General features: G+C 46.0%; 1 protein-coding gene across 2 annotated transcripts; it reads right to left on the bottom strand.

Annotated features, from left to right (window-relative positions):
• Positions 1-3,831: 3,831 nt before the first annotated feature.
• On the bottom strand, positions 3,832-16,544 carry LOC128420549 (C-type lectin domain family 4 member K-like). Of its 2 annotated transcripts, none has more exons than XM_053402144.1 (9): positions 16,455-16,543; positions 14,598-14,729; positions 13,758-13,895; positions 11,878-11,985; positions 10,088-10,186; positions 8,239-8,325; positions 7,152-7,312; positions 4,720-4,829; positions 3,832-4,249 (listed from the first exon to the last, which is right to left on the bottom strand). In XM_053402144.1, the coding sequence occupies exons 2-9, from the start codon at positions 14,608-14,610 to the stop codon at positions 4,075-4,077; spliced, it is 891 nt and encodes a 296-aa protein (XP_053258119.1). In that variant the 5' UTR covers positions 14,611-14,729; positions 16,455-16,543; the 3' UTR covers positions 3,832-4,074. The 2 variants fall into 2 exon arrangements, 1 of the variants encoding a protein (XP_053258119.1); XR_008332063.1 differs by lacking the exon at positions 3,832-4,249 and adding an exon at positions 5,062-5,211 and having other exon boundaries at positions 4,742-4,829; positions 16,455-16,544.
• Between the last annotated feature and the right edge of the window lie 6,961 nt (positions 16,545-23,505).

Raw genomic sequence — 23,505 nt, 5'->3', positions numbered from 1 at the left:
CCTGCCAATTTGGATATAATAATGGAACTGGAGGCACCTCGACTGTCCTCGGGTCCAGTATTAGACCACTTTGACCAGATCCTCCCAGCAGATGTGGGCAAACTCCTCCATGCTGGAAAGCCCACCACTTGCCCTCTCGACCTGTGCCTGTCCTGGCTGATTAGAGCATGTCCAGATGATGTGCAGGCTCCCCTGGGTGAGAGCATCAATTTGTCTCTTGGCACTGGGACATTCCCAGGGGAATTGAAGGAGGCAGTGGTGCGTCCGCTCTTAAAAAAAAAATCATTAGATCCTTTAGATCTATCAAATTACCGCCCAGTTTCAAATCTTCCGTTCCTGGGTAAGGTGATTGAGAGAGCGGTAGCTGACCAGCTTGGCGGATTTCTGGATGAAACATTGGCTTTGGATCCATTCCAGTCCGGTTTTCGCTCTGGGAATGGGACCGAGACATCACTGGTCGCCTTAACAGATGACCTCCATAGGCAGCTGGATCGAGGCAGGTTGGGGCTGTTCGATCTGTCATCAGCCTTCGAGATGGTCGACCACAAACTTTTAGACCACCACCTCGCCGATGTAGGGATTCGGGGCGCAGTCCTTTAATGGCTATGCTCGTTCCCCTCTGGTCGGGGACAGAGGGTGGAGCTGGAGGGGGGTTGTCATCGCACTAGTCCTTGGTGTGTGGAGTACCGCAGGGTGCAATTCTCTCCCCAAAGCTTTTTAACATCCATATGTGCCCCCTCGCCCAGCTCGTCCAGAATTTTGGTTTGGGCTGTCATCAGTATGCTGATGACATCCAACTCTATCTGTTGATGGATGGCCACCCTGACTCGGCCACAGACACACTGACCAGATGTCTGAAAGCCGTGGCTGGATGGATACGTGGGATCCGGTTGAAGTTAAATCCTTCAAAGTCCTTTGGCTCGGTTGAGATGATATGGGGTTGGGGGGCCAACTCCCATCCCTTGCAGGGGCACAACTAGTGTTAGCATCTTCCATCAAGAGTTAGGGTGTAATCTTTGACGCCTCCCTTTCTATGGAGGCACAGGTTGCAGCTATAACAAAGGGGCATTTTTCCATCTCCGCCAAGCTAAGCAGTTGGTCCCTTACTTCTCTCGCGCTGACCTCACCACTGTGATCCATGCAACGGTCACCTCAAAGCTTGATTATTGTAACTCACTCTACATGGGGCTGCCCTTGAAACTGACCCAGAAACTCCAGCGGGTGCAGAATGACGCAGCGAGACTACTTAGGGGTCTTTGCCGTGGGATCACAGTACTATACAGCTGCACTGGCTCCCGGTGGAGTACAGGAACAGGTTTAAGGTGCTGGTTTAAAGCCCTATACAGCCTAGGACCCTCGTACCTACGGGACCGCCTCTCCTGGTATGTCCCATGGAGGACCTTATGGTCTGCTAATAACACCCTGAAGATCCCGGGCCCAAGGGAGGTCAGACTGGCCTCAATCAGAGCCAGGGCCTTTTCAGTTGTGGCCCCGGCCTGGTGGAACACTCTCACAAGAGACCAGGGCCCTGCAAGATTTGACATCTTTTTGCTGGGCCTGCAAGACAGAGCTGTTCTGCCAGGCCTTTAGTCAGGGTTCAGTCTGACTCACTTTCTCTTTGTATAAGAACAAGCATGAAGGAAGTTTCCCAGCACACTCACAGGTCCTTATAATATCATTGGAATCAGTGGTCCTGGCAAGTATTCACCTCTTTCCATTTAAGCTGAGGACTGCCATTTGCTTAATTTTAATTATAACTTATTTCAATTAATTTTGGGATGCATTTTAATCGATTGACTTCTTGTTTTTATGTGTATTGTTGTCAGAGGCTCAGGAGCGGAAGCACAGGGGAGAGAGCAAATAGAGAGCGAAGGGGAGGAATCTGAGGGCAGCGTAGGGGAATATGACAGTGACCCGAGAGATTCCATGAGCTTCTTCAGCGAATCAGAAGATTCCCAGGAGGGGGCGCCTATGATAAGGGCGAGGGGAGTCCCAGGGGGGACGCTCCATAAACAAGGGACCAGAGGGGACTCCCAAGGGAGCAGCGAAGGATCAGGACCAGTTCCCCCACCAGAGCACAGTGGGGGGGAAGAGTCACATGAGTCAGGACCAGCTTCTCCTCCAGCGGGGAGAGAAGATGAGTCAGGGGTAACCACGCCCCCATCGGAAACTGGGGAAACGGAGGGAAGGTCAGGTCCAGCTAGCCTCCCCGAAGGAGGGAGCAGTGACACAAGTGTAACGGTCAGAAGGAAAGTGGGAGGCTGCGCGCGCGCGCCAAGTTCAAATGTGCAGGAGCGCGGGACAGCAGAAAACCCGGATTGGGAGCCAGGTCCTAAAGCCCGAAGGAGGGAGGGGGAAGAGTCAGGGGACTCAGCGTCAGAGGAGTCTAGGAAGGGTGAGACCCCGACGAGCAGGCGGACCCAGAGGAGGAAGGAACAGAGGAAGAGGTGGAGTAAGGCTAGAGTCTTAAACTGGTGTCAGGGGGGAGGAGATTCAGACGGAGCTTCGGCGGTCTAAGGTTAGAGACGTAGCGTTTCAAGCTGTGCGTGCGGAAGTGAAACTGAACTTCAATAAAGACTTTTATACTAAAGAAACGAAGCAGCGTTGGTCTTCTGTGAGCTGGGACCTCGGGCAGCGCTGACAATTGTGCTATTAATATGATGTTAGCCGCTCTGAGCCCAGCTCTGGCAGGGGAGGGCAGGATACAAATAAAATTTTATTACAGTGGTACCTTGGGTTACAGACGCTTCAGGTTACAGACTCCGCTAACCCAGAAATAGTACCTTGGGTTAAGAACTTTGCTTCAGGATGAGAACAGAAATCGCGCGGCGGCAGCAGCGGGAGGCCCCATTAGCTAAAGTGGTACCTCAGGTTAAGAACAGTTTCAGGTTAAGAATGGACCTCCAGAACGAATTAAGTTCTTAACCTGAGGTACCACTGTATTATTATTTGCCCAAGACACCTGGAGGGTATCAGGTTCAAGAAAGCTGATATAAGATCACAGTAGCCCTTAAAAGATGATGTAATATATAGCTCTGCCTTCATCAACCTGGTGCCCTCCAGATATCTTGGACAACAGCAACCAACAGCCCCCAGCTGATGGGAACCATAGTCCAAGACATCTTGAGGGTATTAGGTTGGTGAAGGCTGGATAGTTCATCAAGATGAAGATGAACTAGAAATCAGAAGTACATAATAAGGAAGCAATCACGGTGGATATAATTATCCAGAATTCCTAGGGCCCCTCTTATGAGATTCCAGACACAGGAGCACTGGCATTAATAGGATTGGAAAGGGTACATGTCGGTGGTAGTCTGGGCACTGGCGGAGGAAGAGGAGTGCGGAGGGAGCGCACCGCCCCCGGCAGCACGGTCCCAGCGGGGTGCCATCATAGCTGCCCCCCACCTGTGTTGGATGCCATGCCCCTATGGGTGCCACGCCACACCCCCAGGATGCACACCACTGGGACACACGTCAGCCCTGCCCCCACCTGCTCTCCGCCCCCTGTCCGGAGCATGAAGCTCCGCCACTGAGTCTGGGAGCATGCTGGGAGGAGGGGGAGGGCAGGGAAGGCTTGGCTCTGAAGGACCCAACACTTTTCCAGTTTCAAACAGGCACTAAGGTGGGGGGAGGTGGATAACACCAACCCAAACTGGGAGCAGGCAGAGTAAATTGGGAGGGGTTCTTTTGTTTTCTTTTGTTTTGTTTGGAACGTGATGGAGGAGTTTAAGAGCATTGCTCATCTCTGGATGGGTGATTCAACAACATTGGTTCTCCCTCACAACCTAACTTCAGGATTCTCATCTCAATTAAGTACAATAGCAAATGGAGTGTGGTTGGATTCTTCTATGCTTTATTTCATGAAGCTACTTAAGTTTTTGCAGTTGGCAAATAAGGTGTCTTCTTTAAGCCTCAAGAAAGCAGAAGCGATGTATTCTTAGGACCTGATGTCAGAGCGTTGAGCTGAATAACCACCCATTTTAGTTGCCTCTGCATTTATTTATTTTTTAAGGGGGTGGGCTTTTTCCGTCGTCATTGGTTGTTGTTTTTTTACAGAGATCTTAGAATCCAGTTTCATGTAAGCCACTTCTGTTGAGGAAGCATCTTACAAATGCATTTTTTTTTAGAAGAGCAGGGGGCATCATGCCAACATTTCAGCCGGGTAGCACAATTTTTAATTAGTCCAACGCAGTTCTCAGTTCCTGGACGTGCAAAGCCCTTGTTATCTGGCTGCCCAGACATCCAGTATCTGAAAAGAAGAGGAAGAATGAATCAATTTAGAGGTCCGCTGGCTTCTATGGCATGGAGATGGTGTGGGCTGCAGAGAAAGGTTTTTCTTTGAGCTGGAGGAGTTGAGCAAAGCCACATCCTCTGGCCGGCATGGTCTGGCAACTGTGGCGATGGCTCCACAGGCACCGCCTTTTCTTCTCCTGAAATGGCCTTTAAGCAGGATTGCACATTGTGCCCTGAGAACATATACATGTTCCAAGACAACACAGTCCTAGCCTTTTACAAACTTCCCTTTCAAATTTGAAATGAATATCTAGGTTTTCTGGAAACCAAACCCAGTGGTGGATCTTGGCATATATCCACCACTGGGTTTGGTTTCCCAAAAAATCATACACACATATATATACATTTTACACACACACACACACACACACACACACACACAATGTTGTATAACCCAGACCTTAGAAGAAATTTGTTTAGACTTACTTTTCATCAAACCGATGGGTTGCATCAATCCATGACCAGGCGTGACCCCTTTTATACATTCCAATCCAGAAATCAGAAGTTGAGCCTTTGAGTTGTGATTCCAAATATAACTGCAGAAGAAAATAATAAAATATTTACTGAAAACAGACAAACAAAAAAGCTATATATTTTTTTCTTAAATGTTTTTTGGACAACATCCCTTGCCCAATAAGACAATAGCTCCTTACAGATATTTAGTGGGGATATAATGTGGGGGGGGGGACGGGACATCAAAATAGCAGGATTTGCCCTTGCCCTGTGCATATTTCCTTGAAATGTCTGAAAAGAGGCTCCAATGCATACAAAATTCATGGAAGGCTTAGAGGACAGATCAGTCACACCAGAGGACCCTATTTTGCCACCTCCCTCAAGGTCTCAGTAGGTCACATTGCTCTCCTCTGGTTCTGAAGACTCCGTCCAGGAGGTTCCAGTGGAAGCATGGTCTTTCTCCTGCTGGAGGAGAAAGTACGCTAATCAATTACTGATAGATGGGGCCATCTAGGCCAGGATCTTGTTCTCACAATGGCCAGCCATATGCCTATGAGAGGACTGAGAGTGCAACAACATTCTCCTCACCTGGGATTCCCAGGAACTGGTACTGAGTGGAATAATACCTCCAACAGTGGAAGCATAATATATTCTTTGTGTCTATTAGCCATTGATATACCTTTCTCCCACAAATTTGTCTAAACTTCTTTTTAGACCATCCAAGTTAGTAGCCATCACTACTTCCAGTGGGAGCAAATTCATTATGTGTTGTGTGAAGTTCTTTTGTCTGGCCTGAATCTTCCAAAGTTTGGCTTCATTGGATGTCCCTAAGTTCTGGCATTATGAGACAAGGAGAAAGACTTTTCTCTACGCTCTTTCTCTACCAGTGTATGGTGTAGTGGTTAAGAGCAGTGGACTCGTAATCTGGGGAACCGGGTTCGCGTCTCCGCTCCTCCACATGCAGCTGCTGGGTGACCTTGGGCCAGTCACACTTCTCTGAAGTCTCTCAGCCCCACTCACCTCACAGAGTGTTTGTTGTGGGGGAGGAAGGGAAAGGAGAATGTTAGCCGCTTTGAGACTCCTTTGTTGTTGTTTAGTTGTTTAGTCATGTCTGACTCTTCGTGACCCCCTGGACCAGAGAACGCTAGGCACTCCTGTCTTCCACTGCCTCCCGCAGCTTGGTCAAACTCATGCTGGTAGCTTCGCGAACACTATCCAACCATCTCGTCCTCTGTCGTTCCCTTCTCCTTCGGCCCTCCATCTTTCCCAACATCAGGGTCTTTTCCAGGGAGTCTTCTCTTCTCATGAGGTGGCCAAAGTCTTGGAGCCTCAGCTTCAGGATCTGTCCTTCCAGTGAGCACTCAGGGCTGATTTCCTTCAGAATGGATCGGTTTGATCTTCTTGCAGTCCATGGGACTCTCAAGAGTCTCCTCCAGCACCATAATTCAAAAGCATCAATTCTTCGGCGATCAGCCTTCTTGATGGTCCAGCTCTCACTTCCATACATCACTACTGGGAAAACCATGACTTTAACTATACGGTCCTTTAGGGTAGTGATAAAGTGGGATATCAGATCCAAACTCTTCTTCCTCTTCTACATGAAGCAAAATTGCATGTGAAGTGATTGGCCAGTGGGAACCCAAGGGGAGGAGTTAGAGTTAGAGTTGGAGATGTGTGGAAGTCAGCTGGGAGTTGGGAGCTGGAGAAGGAAGAGGGAGGATAAGTCTGTGGGTTGGTCGAGTTGTGTGGTGAGGGAGTGAGAGGAACTGTTAGGTGGAGTCAGATAGATAGTTGGGATAATCAGTTTGAAGTTGTTAGGAACGTATAGGTCAGTAAAGAAACCACGATTAAGAAATTGACAAAAAAAATTAACTGAAACCTTAAACTTGTTCATGCTTATAAAAATAAACTTGATTATTTGTTAATGTTAACAACTGTCTGGACTCCGTGTGTACCCGAGAGAAACGGGTTGGTGGCAGCGAATAGGCAATCACAGTGGTGGCACAGGGATCAATAGACCGTCGAATGACGGGGGACCCTGTGTGATCGCCACAGTACCCCCATCTGGTTTGAACTTTAATTTGTGACTGTCCAAATAAAGTGATATAATCTTCTGTTTTAATGCTGGCAGTCAATGTGTAGCCAGTGGGTAGAGGGTAGAGTTAGCACACTATTGCTTACTGGGGAATGAGTAACTGCTTCGTGACTAGCTCTAGCTCTCCTCCTCCTTAATGGATATTACAGAAAACATCACAAACCCATGGAGTTTCCTCTGGTCAATGTGACTTCTTACTGCTCGTGAAGGAGAGGAGCAAGAAGCAGCTGTTATAGGACTTGAAGGCTATGTAGTCATCATACTGTGATGGGTTGTCCCTGCTTTGTGTGTATTCCAGCATCCAACCAACCTCCTCATCTCTACTTTCAACATTAATCATTCCGGAGAAAGGTTTTCCCACACAATAATCTGCACAGTCTTGCCAAGTTCTGGGTGGTTTAAAGATATCAAACAAGTATAACCTCTTGTTATACACCGTCCAATGTTGCTCAAGCCTTCCCAAAATGTCATCTTTCCGTCAAGCCACAAATATGTGAGGAATAAAGAGAGAGAGAGAAAGGATATTCATCAGAAGGTAGCTTGAATGTCTCTGCAGAGCTTTAAGCATTATTTATAATGTGAAACAGGTGATATACCAAGACCTTGTTATACAGTGGTACCTCGGGTTACATATGCTTCAGGTTACATACACTTCCGGTTACAGACTCCGCTAACCAGAAATATTACCTCGGGTTAAAAACTTTGCTTCAGGATGAGAACAGAAATTGTGCTCTGGTGGTGCAGCGGCAGCGGGAGGCCCCATTAGCTAAAGTGGTGCTTCAGGTTAAGAACAGTTTCAGGTTAAGAATGGACCTCCGGAATGAAAAGTACTTAACCCGAGGTACCACTGTACTACAAAGTCTCAGTATATTTTATTATATATTATATTAACGAGTTACATTAATGAGCTATGTTAAGAAGAAAGTTTGCAACAGGATTCGATTGTTTATTCTAACCACCAACAACATTAGCCTATTTTCACCGAGATATATAATTCATTTTCTTCTGTTTCTCTTTTTACATGCATTGAAAATTTGTTAGCCAGTTTTCTAACAAATCTACACAGACAGACAAAAGTACCAGACACAGGTTGAGAGGTATGTGTGAGCTCTGCCGGGTCTGCTGTAAAATTAGACCTGTATGTGGCTCATTCATTTTAAAAGCTTTCAGAACTGTTTTTGAGTGTGATATATAAAGAACAGCATTTGAACAGCAGTGGTTCCAGAAGAGATTTCCACTGCTTGGCATCTTGCAGACAGGTTTTTGGAACCAGTTTAAGTTGAGTGGCAGATATAGAGGTTGGCAGCGCCCCTCTAAAGTCAATAACAGGTTTTTGTTTTTGTTTTGTAATGGACTCTCCCTGCATTATTCAGCATCACAGTCTCAGAGTAACTTACCAATTGCAACTTGCAGTTCCTTATTTTTTTTGTTCTCTTCAGTCAGCCTCAATGATAAATTCGTAGCTATGTTAATTCTGTCAACATCTTAAAAGATTGCAAAAATTCAAGTCAGGGAAATCTCAAGCAACTAGCTACAGTCTTATCCTTATTTTGTGTGTGTGTGTGTTCCAATCCCCACTCAGCTTTGAGGTAGTGGAAGTCAATTACCGCCACCCCCTATCACATAAACTCAAACAGCTATACACATAAAGCTCAAACAGCTCTGTTGATAATAGCATTGGAACAAAATGTATCCAGGCGAAGGCCACAAAGGCACAATAGATGTTAGCAGTAAACAAAGTTAGATAGGGCTGTGTCAGCAAGACTACAGGCGAGTACAGTGGAACGTCATGTTACGTACCATCCTCCTTGCGAACATTGCACCTTCCGCAATATCAACCATCATGGACCCTATGATCATCAAGCAAGGCCTTTGTGGTGGTGCGACCGCCAAGGGCTGCCAGGTTGATGTTATCTTATGATAGGACCTTTCCAGTGGTGGCCCCCTGTTTGTGAGACTGTCTCTGTAATTGTTTTTTGGGAGGAATTTGAAAACATTCCTGTTTACCCAAACATTTAATGGCTGAAGGACATTGTTCCGGGCTCCCCTGAGATCACTGGTAGAGAGAATTTTTTTATTGCTTTAAATGTACTTTTTAAAAGATGTCCTAACTGTAACTGCACTCACCCCACCCAAACATTAAAAAGAGTTTCTATGGGTGAATTTGCTGCCCTGGGCTCCATTTGGGATGAGGGACAAGACAGACAGACAGTGTCAGGGACTGGACTGAGGAGGAATGGTGGAGACCTCATCCTCAAACTTTCAGAGAAGAGGAAGACAGTATAGATTTACAATAGTGGTTTGCAGAAGGTCACAGCTCAGAGATAGAGGAGGGGCAAAGCTGGGAAAGAATGGGAGAAGGGGATAGGAAGCAGTGCTGGGGCAGCTGGCTGACATGTTATCACTAGAAAGCATTCCAGACCCCCCTTCTCCCAGAACCCGGAAAGCAGTGAAAGTAGAAGAGCAGAGAGCTAAGAGACAAATGGCCTTAAGCAGCCACTGTAAGGGGGGTGGGGCTGTTGACAAGCGAGAAGGGAAGAGGGGAGGGGATTACTCTGAGCAACGCCATTACTCCTAGAGGCTGCCTTTCTAAGCCTCTCTCTGTGAATATTGAATAAAAGACATTGGTAAGAGCTTTTGCTGTGGTTAAACCACAGCAAAAGCTCTTGCCGATCAGAAGGTCGGCGGTTCGAATCACCTCGACGGGGTGAGCGCCCGTTGCTCGGTCCCTGCTCCTGTCCACCTAGCAGTTCGAAAGCACGTCAAAGTGCAAGTAGATAAATAGGTACCGCTCCTGCGGAAAGGTAAACAGCGTTTTCGTGCGCTGCTCTGGTTCGCCAGAAGCGGCTTAGTCCTGCTGGCCACATGACCCGGAAGCTGTATGCCAGCTCCCTTGGCCAATACAGAGAGATGAGCGCCACAACCCCAGAGTTGGTCACAACTGGACCTAATGGTCAGGGGTCCCTTTACCTTTACCTTTAAGAGCTTTTGCTGTCTATTTTTCCCTGGCTGCCTGTTGTGTGTGTGTTTGTCGGGGGGGGGGGTTCGGATTCCCAGATGCCTGGCAGAAGACAGTTAAAATAAAAACTTATTCTACCCACCAATATACCACTGCAACCCACCCATCAACCTGTGGTTCCTGTCCCAACAGAGACATACCAGTGGGAATATGCTCTGCTGGGAGAAAATATGATTGGAGGGGCTGAGTGGAGAGGCTCAGCATCCCAGCTGCAACTCGTTGCTTACCTTCCAAACTCTGGAGATCTGGATACTTCCTGCCCATGTAATCTGAAATCTCATTCACTCCTTTGAGAAAGATGGTTCTTTTTTTCATTTCACGGTTGTCTAATGGAAAGGTGAGAGGGGGAAATTTATACAAATGTTCTGATACTGGTCATGCCAAGTGGAAGTACAGCTTTGCTTTCACACACAGAGCATGGGCTATTGTAGATTTCTCCAGCCACAAAAGCTGAGACAGGAAGAAGCCTTCACAGCTCACTTAAGACAGAGCCGTAACTACAAGGGAGGGAGGGGGCTAGCCAGGTTTTTCGCATGGGATGAGGCCTCCAGAGGAACGCCATTGAGGCTCCGAGCGTGACTGTGTGCACATGTGATAGGAATTTTATGGTCTTAGATATATGGCAATGTTCATAACCGCACATACGTAGATCAACACAGGAAGGCCAACCTGGAACCATTTTGATTCCTAAACTGACCAAATGTTTTCTCTGCAAGGTCAAACTGGAAAAGTCTCCCCATTGTCTCTTTCCTCACAAATCCTGTCTTAAGGACACATTTAAGTTATGAATAAGGTGTGAGCCTGTGGCCTGGCCCAGGAAATAAGTATTTTACCACTACAAAAGAATGGCCAGGCTCCCCAGGAAATCCAATCAAGTAACCTGCCAGACAGGAGATAAACAAGGACAAGAGAAAAACAACATTGAAATTTCTGTGATGTAGGTGGGATGTATCTGAGGGGTGGTCTTAGGTTACACCCCTTCTGTGATGTATGCATAATGTTTCTGGGGGTGGTCTTGATCTAGAGGATGGGAATTTCAAAAGTCTTTATAAGCCCCTGCACAGCATTTTTGGGGGTCCTCTTCCTCTCCTGCATGTGAGAGGAGTACCCTGTTGCAACAGATCAATAACGATCAGGATTACTAGCTGCTTTGCTTCTCAATATTCTCTGGTTGGCCTCTGTTATTTTCTCCTACCAATAGGGAACCTATGTAAGGACTCTATATGGGCTCTTGGATACCCCATAAGGAAAAAGGGCATATTTTTTATTTACAACACACACAAATGTGCATTGGGTGTGTTTGCCAAATGGAGGCATTCACCTGGGTGAAATAAAGCCTAGTATCACCCCTGCTTAAACAACAAGCTAAAGATAACGACAAGTTTTAAAAAGGCAATGGGTTTTGTTATGTACTGAGTTGAATAGGATCCAAAATGCAGCAGCCTGATTGGTCCTAGAACAATAGGATTCAGAATGCAGCAGTCTGGTTGGTCCTAGAACAATAGGATCCATGATTAAATATTTTTTTAAAAACACACAATAGGATCCAGAATGCAGCAGTCTGATTGGTCCGCAGGAGCCACCCAATCCAACTCTAGGTGGAAGTGAATCCGCAACCTGATTGGCCTACAGGAGAATCGCAGAATTAGCCAATCACGTGGGGCCCATTGTGTAAATAATATATATAAAGCAGACATTTCGGGGGAACTTCAATTCCTCACTACTATGAGCTGAATAAAGAGCATGAAATCCACACTCGAGTATATTTCAGTTTTGTTCACATCGGAGTAACTGTCTTGTCCACACCAAGTATTTAAGCGGTTATTGAGGGGCAGCAGTGGAGAAAAATTGATTTCAATGGGAAAGATTTAGCCAGGCCTTTACCTCACCTACTGAAACCAATGAGAGGAAGTGGGCCTCGGCAGAGTTTGGACTACGCCTTCTCTTTTCGAAAGGTTGACAGTGAAGCAGAGAAGCCAGAGTAAACCTTAAGGTGCTCCCTGCAAGTGTTACTTACACAAGACGATCATAATACTTGAGACAACAATGCAGCCCACAAGAACCATCATGGCAGCATATAGAGCGTACGGAGAATAGAGGATTGCTTTTGCCCCAACGAGCCTTTCTTGAAGGACAAGAGAAAAGAAAATGATGCTTTAATCATCCATAGCCAACATCCCACTGCAATCCCAACAAACAAGATTTTCACAGTAACCTGTTCAGCTCGACGAGCAAATCTCCATTTTGAAGGAAGTTGCCTTTGAGTCCAAACTCCATGGAGTGAATATGTAAAGAAAGCTCTCCTGAAGGGAGAGTAAGCCGCCTAAGGCCGATGGAGGCTGGAATGAAGGCTGTGGGAGAGACAGACCTCTGCTTCTAGCTCTGTTTGGATCATTTCATATTTTCTAAGGTGCTGAGCCTGTGCTGAACAGCACAAGACATTGTATGAATATATTTGGATGTTTCATTTGGATCTGTTTTATTTAGAAGAGTTCTGCTAGTAAAATTTGAACAATATTTTCATGGGGCTGTGCAATGCTTCATTTCCAAAAGGGGTCATTCCTTCAGACACCCAGTCGCTTCAGACTGCACAATATTCATATCTGCAACATGGATTTCACACAGTGTGTGTCATAGCCAGCAAGAGAGTGGACTCAAACACCAGATTTTTGCTCCTAAGAACATCAGAAGAGCCTGACTGCTGGATGAGACCCAAGGCCCATCTAGTCAAGCATCCTGTTCTCACAGAAGCCAGTCAGATGCACCACAAGCAGGTTGTGAGTACAGGAGCACTCTCCCCACCTGCAGGGAATGTCCAGGAACTGGCACTGAGAGGCTTGCTCCCTCCAACAGTGGAGGTCTAACATAGGCATTGTGGCTAGTAGGCACCAATAGCCTAATCTGGCATGAATTTGCCTAAGCCTCTCTTAAAGTGTTCTGTGATGGCCTGGGAATCAGATTCAGAGGCTGAACCTGAGGAATCCCAGCCTGCACAGGAGTCCCCGCCTCCAGGACCAGCTGAGCCAGGGCTGGGGCTTGAACCTGAAGGGCCCTCACCTGTGCCGGATCCTCAGGAGCAGACACCAGCTGAATCTGCTCTGGCTCCGGAGGTGATTGAGGACCCATTGCCTGCAGGTGCTCCACTTTCAGCCCCATCAGGGGAAGAGGAGGTTGCCTCCGGGTCCAGTAACCCTCCAACCTCTCCTGAGCTGCAGAGGCTCAGAGCAGAGAGGCGGAGGGAACTAAGTTCCTGTAGGAGGAGTGCTTGCCTCCAGACCAGGAGAGGCGAGTCACCTGTGGACCAGGGCTGCCCTATGCCTCAGAGGAGATAAAAGCCAGCCAGCCCAGTCCCAGGTTGCGGGAGCAACATTGTTGGTAACCTGTTCCTGCCGGCACCCTGTCCTGCTCTTCTGCCAGAGTTCCTGACCTCACCCGACTCCTTGCCTTGGACCCCACTTCAGCCTTGACAGACAGCCTCCATACCGCACCCTCGACCTCGGACTGGACTCGGACCACGCCGCACGGTAATCCCCCGGGACCAGCACATTTTCCAAGTTGGTGGCCATCACTCCATCAAAGAATCATAGAATTGTAGAGTTGGGGTTGTCAAGTCCAACCCCTTGTAATGCAGGAATGTGCAGTTGTCCCACATGGGGATCAAACCCGCGACTTTGGCATTATCCGCACCATGCTCTAATCAACTGAGCTATGTGGCAGCAAATTCCACATGTGCTGTGTCCTTCCCCAGTGGGTTTCCCCTCTGGGCCCAAAGAGCTGGTCAGGCTTTCCCACTCATGGCACGCGTTGCCATCATGACTGGGTCCAGATCCTTCCCATCCACCAACCTCCCTTTCTTCTGCTTTCCTTCCATCCTGTGAACAACAAGCTACTACAGACCCTTAAATGTTGGCTTTTTCCCTGGGGCTGCCTTTGGTACACTTTTATTCCGTTGGAATAACTTCTTGACTCGACTGAATCTTTTTGGCTGCTTTGCTGTTGCTGCTGGTTTCACATTTCCTTTTGTTTTCGCAGTAGCTGTTTGGGGTGGGGGTGGGAAGCAGAAGCAGAAGCATCACACGCACATTTCCATCAATGTACAGCAATGTTCAGCTAATGAATTTTTATTTTTTTATTTTAGAGATTTCTCTCACCCTTTCTGCTAAAGGAGCCCAGAGCAGCACTGTGCTTACTTTGCACTCAAATGAGTGGGGTGGAATACTTTAACTTATGTCAATTATGTAAGTTCCACATTTTCACCGCAATGGACAGGAAGGTGAGCAATTTACGTTTTAGCAGATGAGGAATAATAGCATTGGAATGGAAGCAGTGCTGCACGCAACAAGCACTGGCGGAAGAAGAGGAGTGCGGGGGGAGCGCACTGCCCCCAGCAGCACGGTTCTGGTAGGGAGCCATCACGGCTGACCCCCCACCCACGCTGGGCACCATGCCCCTGCAGGTGGCGTGACCTGCCCCCAGGACATGCACCTGGCCCGTGGATGGCATGCCCCAACCCCCGGACGCATGCCAGCCCCTTCCCCGCCTTCTCTCCACCCCCCACCCCCCAGTGCTGGAGCATGAAGCTCCGCCACTGGCAACAAGTACAGGGAAGAATGGGAAATGGTGCCCTGCTTACATACTTGGAAGAGCAGCATGGAGGCTCAACCACCAACATGAATGAACTGTGGCCAGAGACAATGAACTCCCCTGAAGAGAAAACAAAAGTCTGAAGCTACCTACCTGCCTCCGCCATTTCATGTGTGTTGATTGTACTGGTGCCTCATGTCATCTGATCTTCTGAAGGTCTGGTGTTTAAAGAGGAGTCACAGAGCAGTGGGTTCTTCAGCTGCAGCACTAACATCCCAGACCTGCCTTATTTAAATACATGGCAGGTTGATTGTAGTATTGAGAAGAACATCATCCTCTCCCACCCCAACCACACTTTTCAGGGCCACTTGTGGGGGCAGCTGGTAGGGCAGCTCCCCCAAATTTGGCAGGTAAGTTTCTATAGAATTTTTTTTTTTGTATTAGTGGGACTGGGGATATTAACTATGTATGTGTGAATGGACTAGTTATAGCCTCACATTTCTTCTTGTAGCTATACCCCTGCTTTAAGCCATTTACATACTGTCTTCTTTTGTATATCATTTACTACAAAGGTATGCTTTAATTATGCATTCTCAATGTATTTTTAATTTTAGTTTTTCTTATTCTACGTGTTAATTCAGTGCAATTCTGTTGCAATAGATCTTGACAGCTCGATGACTAAGAGATTTAGCGACGACACTTCGGATTGCCTGAGCACTGACCCACTGGTATATCACAAGTGGAGACAATATTTACTGTGTTTGTTAGTTCAAGATGAAACAGATTTGGGAAAGAAACTACTTTTGCCATTTTTATTGACATTTATTGTTTCTTTACAGGTAGTTGCCTTGGTGATATTATCTTGCGTCGATTGCAGTAGCCATTGTATCACCACCCTGTTCGTTTTTTTTATTATTTAAAAACATGGCAGCTTGAGCATCATCCCCTCCCACCCCAACCACACTTTGCAGGGCCACTTGTGGGGCATCTGGTAGGGCAGCTCCCCCAAATGGTGGAGCCTTAAAAGAAGGAGAGCAAAGAGCTCAAAGACAGAGGGCACATAGCAGCACCCGTAGAGGTGGTGGTGATGATGATGTTGACGATGATGAATGAAGAATGAGGAAGTGGGAGAGATGGGAGAGGTTGAGATTCACTCGGGACAATGTCATTATCCAAGAGGCTGGGTTCTATAGCCTCTCTCTGTAAATTTTAAATTAAAAAAGGACAGTAAGAAACCTTGCCTTGTCTTTATACTTTCCTGGACAACCAGTCGGGAGCTGCTGACAGCATCCTGACACCCGCCCACTCAAGCCTTAGACGTGAGTTTGGAGGTGTGCAGGAGGGAGAACCAAAGGTGGTTGTAGCACCTTGTCCAATGCCTTGCCCCACAGGCTCACATCCAGACCCTATTTATTTTATTTTTTAGCCCGTTTCCTTCCTGTTTGAAACAATGGTAGGGAAATAAATGGGATTGAATTATACCAACACGTGGGCAGGCATGCATGAGTTCCTGGTTTGGGAATATGTTGTGTGAATCATAATAATAATTTATTACTTATACTCCACCCATCTGGCTGGGTTTCCCCAGCCACTCTGGGTGGCTCCCAACAGAAAATTAAAAGCACAATAAAACGTTAAACAAAACTTCCATAAACAAGGAAATAATAAAACGTCAAACCAAAATTTCCCTAAACAAGAAGGCATTGGATCCTTTGGATCCAAGTAATCTCATGGTCCTCCTCTGACATTAGACCAAACTTTCACCAAACAACGTTCCATTTTTTAGCATTTAGTCATCGGATCCCAGCCTCTAACATTGCTGGGCTAGGGCTGCAGAGGTTTCCATGGCAGTAGGGGGTGCGGATCTGACATCAGATATCCCTCTCTGCGGTTGGGGCTCTGTCCTTGATTCTGGAGAGAGAGATCTGATGTAGATTATGGCCCCTGGGATGTTCACCATAAGGACCAGGAGACTATAGCCATAGTTGCCTTTTTCTGAACTTAAAATACCACAATATCATAGCCTTTCCTTGTAGAGACAGTATTGCTTCCAAGTTTCTCTCTGCCTCTGTTTCTTCATGAGTTTCTTTCATCCCCCCCCCAATACCTAGAACCGCTTTCCTTGTGATGTAGAGCTTCTACATTCTAGGAACACCTCCCACTCAACTTATGCTCTTTCCTGATTGGCTATCTGCCATACCTAATAGGAATTGCACAGAAAGGATAAACCCAGGGGAAATGTTCATTTCATATCTAGTATACTGCTTCCCCCCAAAAAAGCATTGTTACTATAGTTTGCAAGGATGCTGCAAGGAGGCAGCTTTGGCACAAGACAGGAAAAGAGGTGTAAGGGGATCTGTCCTCCACCTCAATGTCAGAGCCCTTCCGATTGGCAGTCTGGAAACTAAGCAGTTGGGAGTCTCCGAAGCAATTGATCTCTGTCTGTTGTTGTTGTTTAGTCGTTTAGTTGTGTCCGACTCTTCGTGACCCCATGGACCAGAGCACGCCAGGCACTCCTGTCTTCCACTGCCTCCCGCAGTTTGTTCAGACTCATGTTTGTAGCTTCGAAGACACTATCCAACCATCTCGTCCTCTGGCGTCCCCTTCTCCTTGTGCCCTCCATCTTTCCCAACATCAGGGTCTTTTCCAGGGAGTCTTCTCTTATCATGAGGTGGCCAAAGTATTGGAGCCTCAGCTTCACGATCTGTCCTTCCAGTGAGCACTCAGGGCTGATTTCCTTCAGAATGGAGAGGTTTGATCTTCTTGCAGTCCATGGGACTCTCAAGAGTCTCCTCCAGCACCAGAATTCAAAAGCATCAATTCTTCGGCGATCAGCCTTCTTTATGGTCCAGCTCTCACTTCCATACATCACTACTGGGAAAACCATAGCTTTAACTATACGGACCTTTGTTGGCAAGGTGATGTCTCTACTTTTTAAGATGCTGTCTAGGTTGGTCATTGCTTTCCTCCCAAGAAGCAGGCGTCTCTTAATTTCGTGGCTGCTGTCACCATCTGCAGTGATCATGGAGCCCAAGAAAGTAAAATCTCTCACTGCCTCCATTTCTTCCCCTTCTATTTGCCAGGAGGTGATGGGACCAGTGGCCATGATCTTCGTTTTTTTGATGTTGAGCTTCAGACCATATTTTGCGCTCTCCTCTTTCACCCTCATTAAAAGGTTCTTTAATTCCTCCTCACTTTCTGCCATCAAGGTTGTGTCATCTGCATATCTGAGGTTGTTGATATTTCTTCCGGCAATCTTAATTCCAGCTTGGGATTCATCCAGCCCAGCCTTTCGCATGATGAATTCTGCATATAAGTTAAATAACCAGGGAGACAATATACAGCCTTGTCGTACTCCTTTCCCAATTTTGAACCGATCAGTTGTTCCATATCCAGTTCTAACTGTAGCTTCTTGTCCCACATAGAGATTTCTCAGGAGACAGATGAGGTGATCAGGCACTCCCATTTCTTTAAGAACTTGCCATAGTTTGCTGTGGTCGACACAGTCAAAGGCTTTTGCATAGTCAATGAAGCAGAAGTAGATGTCTTTCTGGAACTCTCTAGCTTTCTCCATAATCCAGCGCATGTTTGCAATTTGGTCTCTGGTTCCTCTGCCTCTTCTAAATCCAGCTTGCACTTCTGGGAGTTCTTGGTCCACATACTGCTTGAGCCTTCCTTGTAGAATTTTAAGCATAACCTTGCTAGCGTGTGAAATGAGTGCAATTGTGCGGTAGTTGGAGCATTCTTTGGCACTGCCCTTCTTTGGGACTGGGATGTAGACTGATCTTCTCCAATCTTCTGGCCACTGCTGAGTTTTCCAAATTTGCTGGCATATTGAGTGTAGCACCTTAACAGCATCATCTTTTAAAATTTTAAATAGTTCAGCTGGAATACCATCACTTCCACTGGCCTTGTTATTTGCAGTGCTTTCTAAGGCCCATTTGACTTCACTTTCCAGGATGTCTGGCTCAAGGTCAGCAACCACACTACCTGGGGTGTACGAGACATCCATATCTTTCTGGTATAATTCCTCTGTGTATTCTTGCCACCTCTTCTTGATGTCTTCTGCTTCTGTTAGGTCCTTACCACTTTTGTCCTTTATTATGGTCATCTTTGTACGAAATGTTCCTTTCATATCTCCAATTTTCTTGAACAGATCTCTGGTTCTTCCCATTCTGTTATTTTCCTCTATTTCCTTTGACTGGTCTTAACTGTCCAGGGGTCCTTTACCTTTAGGTAAAGGTAAAGGGACCTGACCATTAGGTCCAGTCATGACCGACTCTGGGGTTGCGGCGCTCATCTCGCTTTATTGGCTGAGGGAGTCGGCGTACAACTTCCGGGTCATGTGGCCAGCATGACTAAGCTGCTTCTGGCAAACCAGAGCAGCGCATGGAAATGCTGTTTACCTTCCCGCTGGAGTGGTACCTATTTATCTACTTGCACTTTTTTGACGTGCTAGTTTGGCAAGAGCAGGGACCGAGCAACAGGAGCTTACCCTGTCGTGGGGATTCAAACCGCCGACCTTCTGATCGGCAAGTCCTAGGCTCTGTGGTTTAACCCACAGCACCACCCGCGTCCCACCTTTACCTTTACCTTCTACCTAAACTACAATTCCTGGGATTCTTTGAGGAAAAGGAATGTGCTTTGAATGTCTGGTGTTGATGTGACCAAAATGTGGTCTCCTAGTAACTTGAGAGGCGCCCTAAATATGCCTAAGGGAGTTCCTCCATATTCCTGCTTCACTTAATCAGAAACCAAGAGAGATTTCTTCTCACCAGTGGTTCCAGACCCACCAGCTGCCTGCTTTTTAACAGTTAAAAGGTATTGCTGTTCTGAAGTGGTCAGCAAAGAGCTGCCATCAAGCTCTCATTGGGAAGCCCTGTTCTGTGACATCACTATTGCCCTTTTTGTTTAACTTGTAGTGTACAGTAGTACCTCAGTTTAAGCACTTAATTCGTTCCGGAGGTCCGTTCTTAACCTGAAACTATTCTTAACCTGAAGCACCACTTTAGCTAATGGGGCCTCCTGCTGCGCCGCCGGAGCATGATTTCTGTTCTCATCCTGAAGCAAAGTTCTTAACCCGAGGTAATATTTCTGGGTTAGCGGAGTCTGTAACCTGAAGCGTATGTAACCTGAGGCATGTGTAACCCGAGGTACCACTGTATAGATAGTGTGATAGGAATTTTATGGTCTTAGATATATGGTAATGTTCATAACTGCACATACATAGATCAACACAGGAAGACCAACCTGGAACCATTTTGATTCCTAAACTGACCAAATGTTTTCTCTGCAAGGTCAAACTGGAAAAGTCTCCCCATTGTCTCTTTCCTCACAAATCCTGTCTTAAGGACACATTTAAGATATGAATAAGGTGTGAGCCTGTGACCTGGCCCAGGAAATAAGTATTTTACCACTACAAAAGAATGGCCAGGCTCCCCGGGAAATCCAATCAAGTAACTTGCCAGACAGGAGATAAACTGTGACAGGAGAAAAACAACATTTAAATTTCTGTGATGTAGGTGGGATGTATCTGAGGGGTGGTCTTAGGTTACACCTCTTCTGTGATGTATGTGTAATGTTTCTGGGGGTGGTCTTGATCTAGAGGATGGGAATTTCAAAAGTCTATATAAGCCCTTGCACAGCATTTTTGGGGGTCCTCTTCCTCTCCTGCGTGTGAGGGGAGTACCCTGTTGCAACAGATCAATAAAGATCAGGATTACTAGCTGCTTTGCTTCTCAATATTCTCTGGTTGGCCTCTGTTATTTTCTCCTACCAATAGGGAACCTATGTAAGGACTCTATATGGGCTCTTGGATACCCCAAAAGGGAAAAGGGCATATTTTTATTTACAACAGATGGCGACCACGAAGGGACTTTTGGTTACCCGGATTCTGGGAGCGAGGAAGGACTGGTGGTCCAGCGCGCACCAGGCAGTTTGCCAGGAGGAATAACCAGTCCTCCATCGATCCCAGGCTCTGGAAATAACTGGAGGTTCAGCGGGGCTAACCAGAGGAAGCAACGCTTGATCAGGCTGGCCTTAAACAACCAGTCAAGAGATCACGGGATCACCAGGAACAGCGCATGCGGAAGTGAGTATTAAGTAGGAAACACGGGTAGTGGGTTGGGTTCTCTAAACCACAGCAACAAAAATTCTTTAACTCTTCCTTTTCCCTTCAAATCTATACTTTCTACTTTTTCCCTCATCTAACCCTTGAAAAAATTGCCTTCTCCTCCTTTCTGTAACCCTTCGGAGTATGCCCAGGGAAACTTCTTTCATTTCCCTTCTACAGTCTATATGCCGACCTATTCCTTCGGAGTTTTGCCCAGAAAAAGGTCGTGCTTTTTCTTCTGTACTGAAAACTATAACTCCCAGGTGCAGCCGCACCTCTGCCATGGCGATCTTTGTTAGAGATGACCTGTGAGCAGAGAACGCAAGGGCACCTGATTCCTTTCCTTCTTTGTCATTTCTGAGTCCCAATCTGGCACTGCGCTACGCAAGCGTCCAGTAGGGAACTCTCAGGTTAGATTGTAAGAGGCAGGAGGTTGCTGTGGGCTCCCTGGCTGAGAAATGACCATAGGGGGGGTTGAGATCGCTGACTGCACTGTTAGCTTAGTAGCCAGGAAAGGCCAACAGCTGTACCAGCCTAGTAAGTCAGGCCAGACGAACGGCAGTGTGTCACAGTACTAATTCTCGGAGTTGTCCAAATTGAGTCTACTGTGGGTTATTTATTGTGTTTCCTGAAAAGTGGGGATAAAACCCCGACTGCAGTATAAAAGTAAAAGCTAGCGCTATTAAAATTCTTAAAATGGGTGCACCTCAATCAAAAGAAATGAACCTGCAGACTCCTGATGGGAAAGAAGCCCAGTTGGCGCTTATTTCCGGCCTGGACTCTGACAGTCCCCTTCAATTTGTGTTTAAGAAACATTTTCCCTGTGTTTAAATTGTACTTAGGTAACATCCAGCAGCTGCTTATCTTAAATGTGCCATCTAAAATAAAAATGCAAGCTTGCTCCAAAATTTTAAATCTAAGAAAGCCATGTTGGGCCTTATCAATCTTAAACAAGACAAAATTGAGAATGAAGTGTGCAAATGTTTGTTATTTGAGAGAGGCTCTAAAAGAGTTTCCCTCCCAAGTGGTAAAATCCTGTATATGTGCTACTTGTGTTCTGAAAGGAGGATTACCCCACCTCCTTCCTCTAGTTTAAGTGAGGAGGGTGATTTTAAGTCTAATGGCAAATGATGTTTTGTTGTAACTTTTGAGTTTGTGAGTACACCTGTGTTCCAGTCTATTTTGGAATGTGAAGTTAACCTAATGTTTCTGCTGCAAAAGCCTAGTTGAGCACAATTGCTCTCTCAAGCTAAAATGCAGTCTCTGTATTTCATTAAGCATATGACTGACAATATGGTGTTCCTTCTAACCTTCTAAGAAAAATATCTGAGTCCAGTTTTAACTTTGATTGGGTTGGACAGAAGAGTTATTGTAAGGCTCCTGATATCAGTCTCTATAAGACTTCCTGGCCTCTTTTCTTAGAAAAGCCCCCCCCCCCCTTTCAGTCTCTCTCAGTTTTTTCCCCTTCTTACTTCTCTGCCAGGTAAATTTACTCCCGAGTAAGCTTCCTTTAAAGGAAACTGCAAAGGGGGGGGAGCAATCTTTCCTAAGGTACCCTGCATCTCACTTTCCTATGTGTAGTTACTAAAAAATAATAATCTAAATTAGGTTTTACTATTCCTCTGCAAGTTCAGGAAAAATTGAGGAAAAATTTTTCACTTGCGTATTCCTTTTAAATCAAATCTATGGCTGTTTTAACTATACTTGCACTCTTTAGTCTAAGGAAGAAACTCACTCAAACTAGCTTCAAGATCTGCTAAAAGGCTTCTGTATAAAGTTGGGTACTTTTATTTTCCTCTTCCTTAGTACATGATAGGCACATGGCTTGTGATAGGTGCATGGCTTGTGGTCTCTTCCCCAGTTGTGTCTGTGTACATAAGTATGTATGTGTTTCTGGTAGTACAGTACAAATCTTGCTATGAACCCTGTATTTTAGGGTTGGACTAGATGACCCCAGGTCCCTTTCAACTTTCCCAATTTGTGGCTGATGAGTTGAAATTCAGCCCAGATTTGCTCTTTGTTTTTAAAGGTGAGAGGTGAAAGCCGTGATGTTTTGAAGCAGAACTTGTGATATCAGGCATTTGAGTGATTACAGTGTTTATCATTTTGTCTATTTACAAAAATCAGACTTAAAAGTCTACTCAAAGTTTAAGCACATACAAATTCACATAATCAAGTAGAATGAGCCTTGACATATAATTGAGTAGCCTTAACCATCCTGTAAATAAAGGGCAGGAAAATTTTGTCTGCAAATGGTAAGGCTGAAATGACTGAGAATGTTAAAAATCTTATGAATTCTGACTCTCTGGCCATTTCCCCCATATATAAGGGCGTGGCAGATTGTTCCGCGAATGGCCAGAGGGATATTAGCCCTTTCCTGTACATAAAGGAAGCAGTCCCTTTGCTTGGGCTGCAATTGCTAGCTTTGGTTGGTGAATACTTGAATTGCTGAGTTTCTCTTTTTTGTTTTAAAATCTAACTCTATTTTTAAAATTTACTCCTTACCCTTCCCTTCCCTTATTCAAATTCTAATTTAGCCAAAAGATGCAACATTTTCAATAGTATAAAAGGTTTGCTGAGACATGAACTCTGCACATGCACAGAGGCTAGATCAGCTTACAAAAAGGGGAGAGAATGGAGGGGGAGAGAGGAGATTTGGAGAGTGTGGGCTGCAGGGAGAAACCTATCCAAATTTCCTTATGTAAAACTTGGAACCATTGAGGGAAATCACCCTTAATGTGTCCTTTGCTCCAGGGACAAAATGGACCATCAAAAGTCAAGAGGTTGCCAAGTTTCAAATCTAACATGCCAAATTCTTTTCACAGGTAAATATCAAAGCACTCCCACTGTGAGTTCCTCTCTTGAGTAGTTTGCCTCCCCAATGGGATTTAAATTTTATAACAGTTTTTTTTTGTTTATGTATATGCCTATGCATTTTAGGAACAGCAT

This window comes from Podarcis raffonei, chromosome 9 (genome assembly GCF_027172205.1).
Source record: "Podarcis raffonei isolate rPodRaf1 chromosome 9, rPodRaf1.pri, whole genome shotgun sequence".
Taxonomy (NCBI): Eukaryota; Metazoa; Chordata; class Lepidosauria; order Squamata; family Lacertidae; genus Podarcis; species Podarcis raffonei.
Note: the sequence above shows the minus strand (reverse complement) of the source record. Positions and strands in the feature narration are given on the sequence as shown.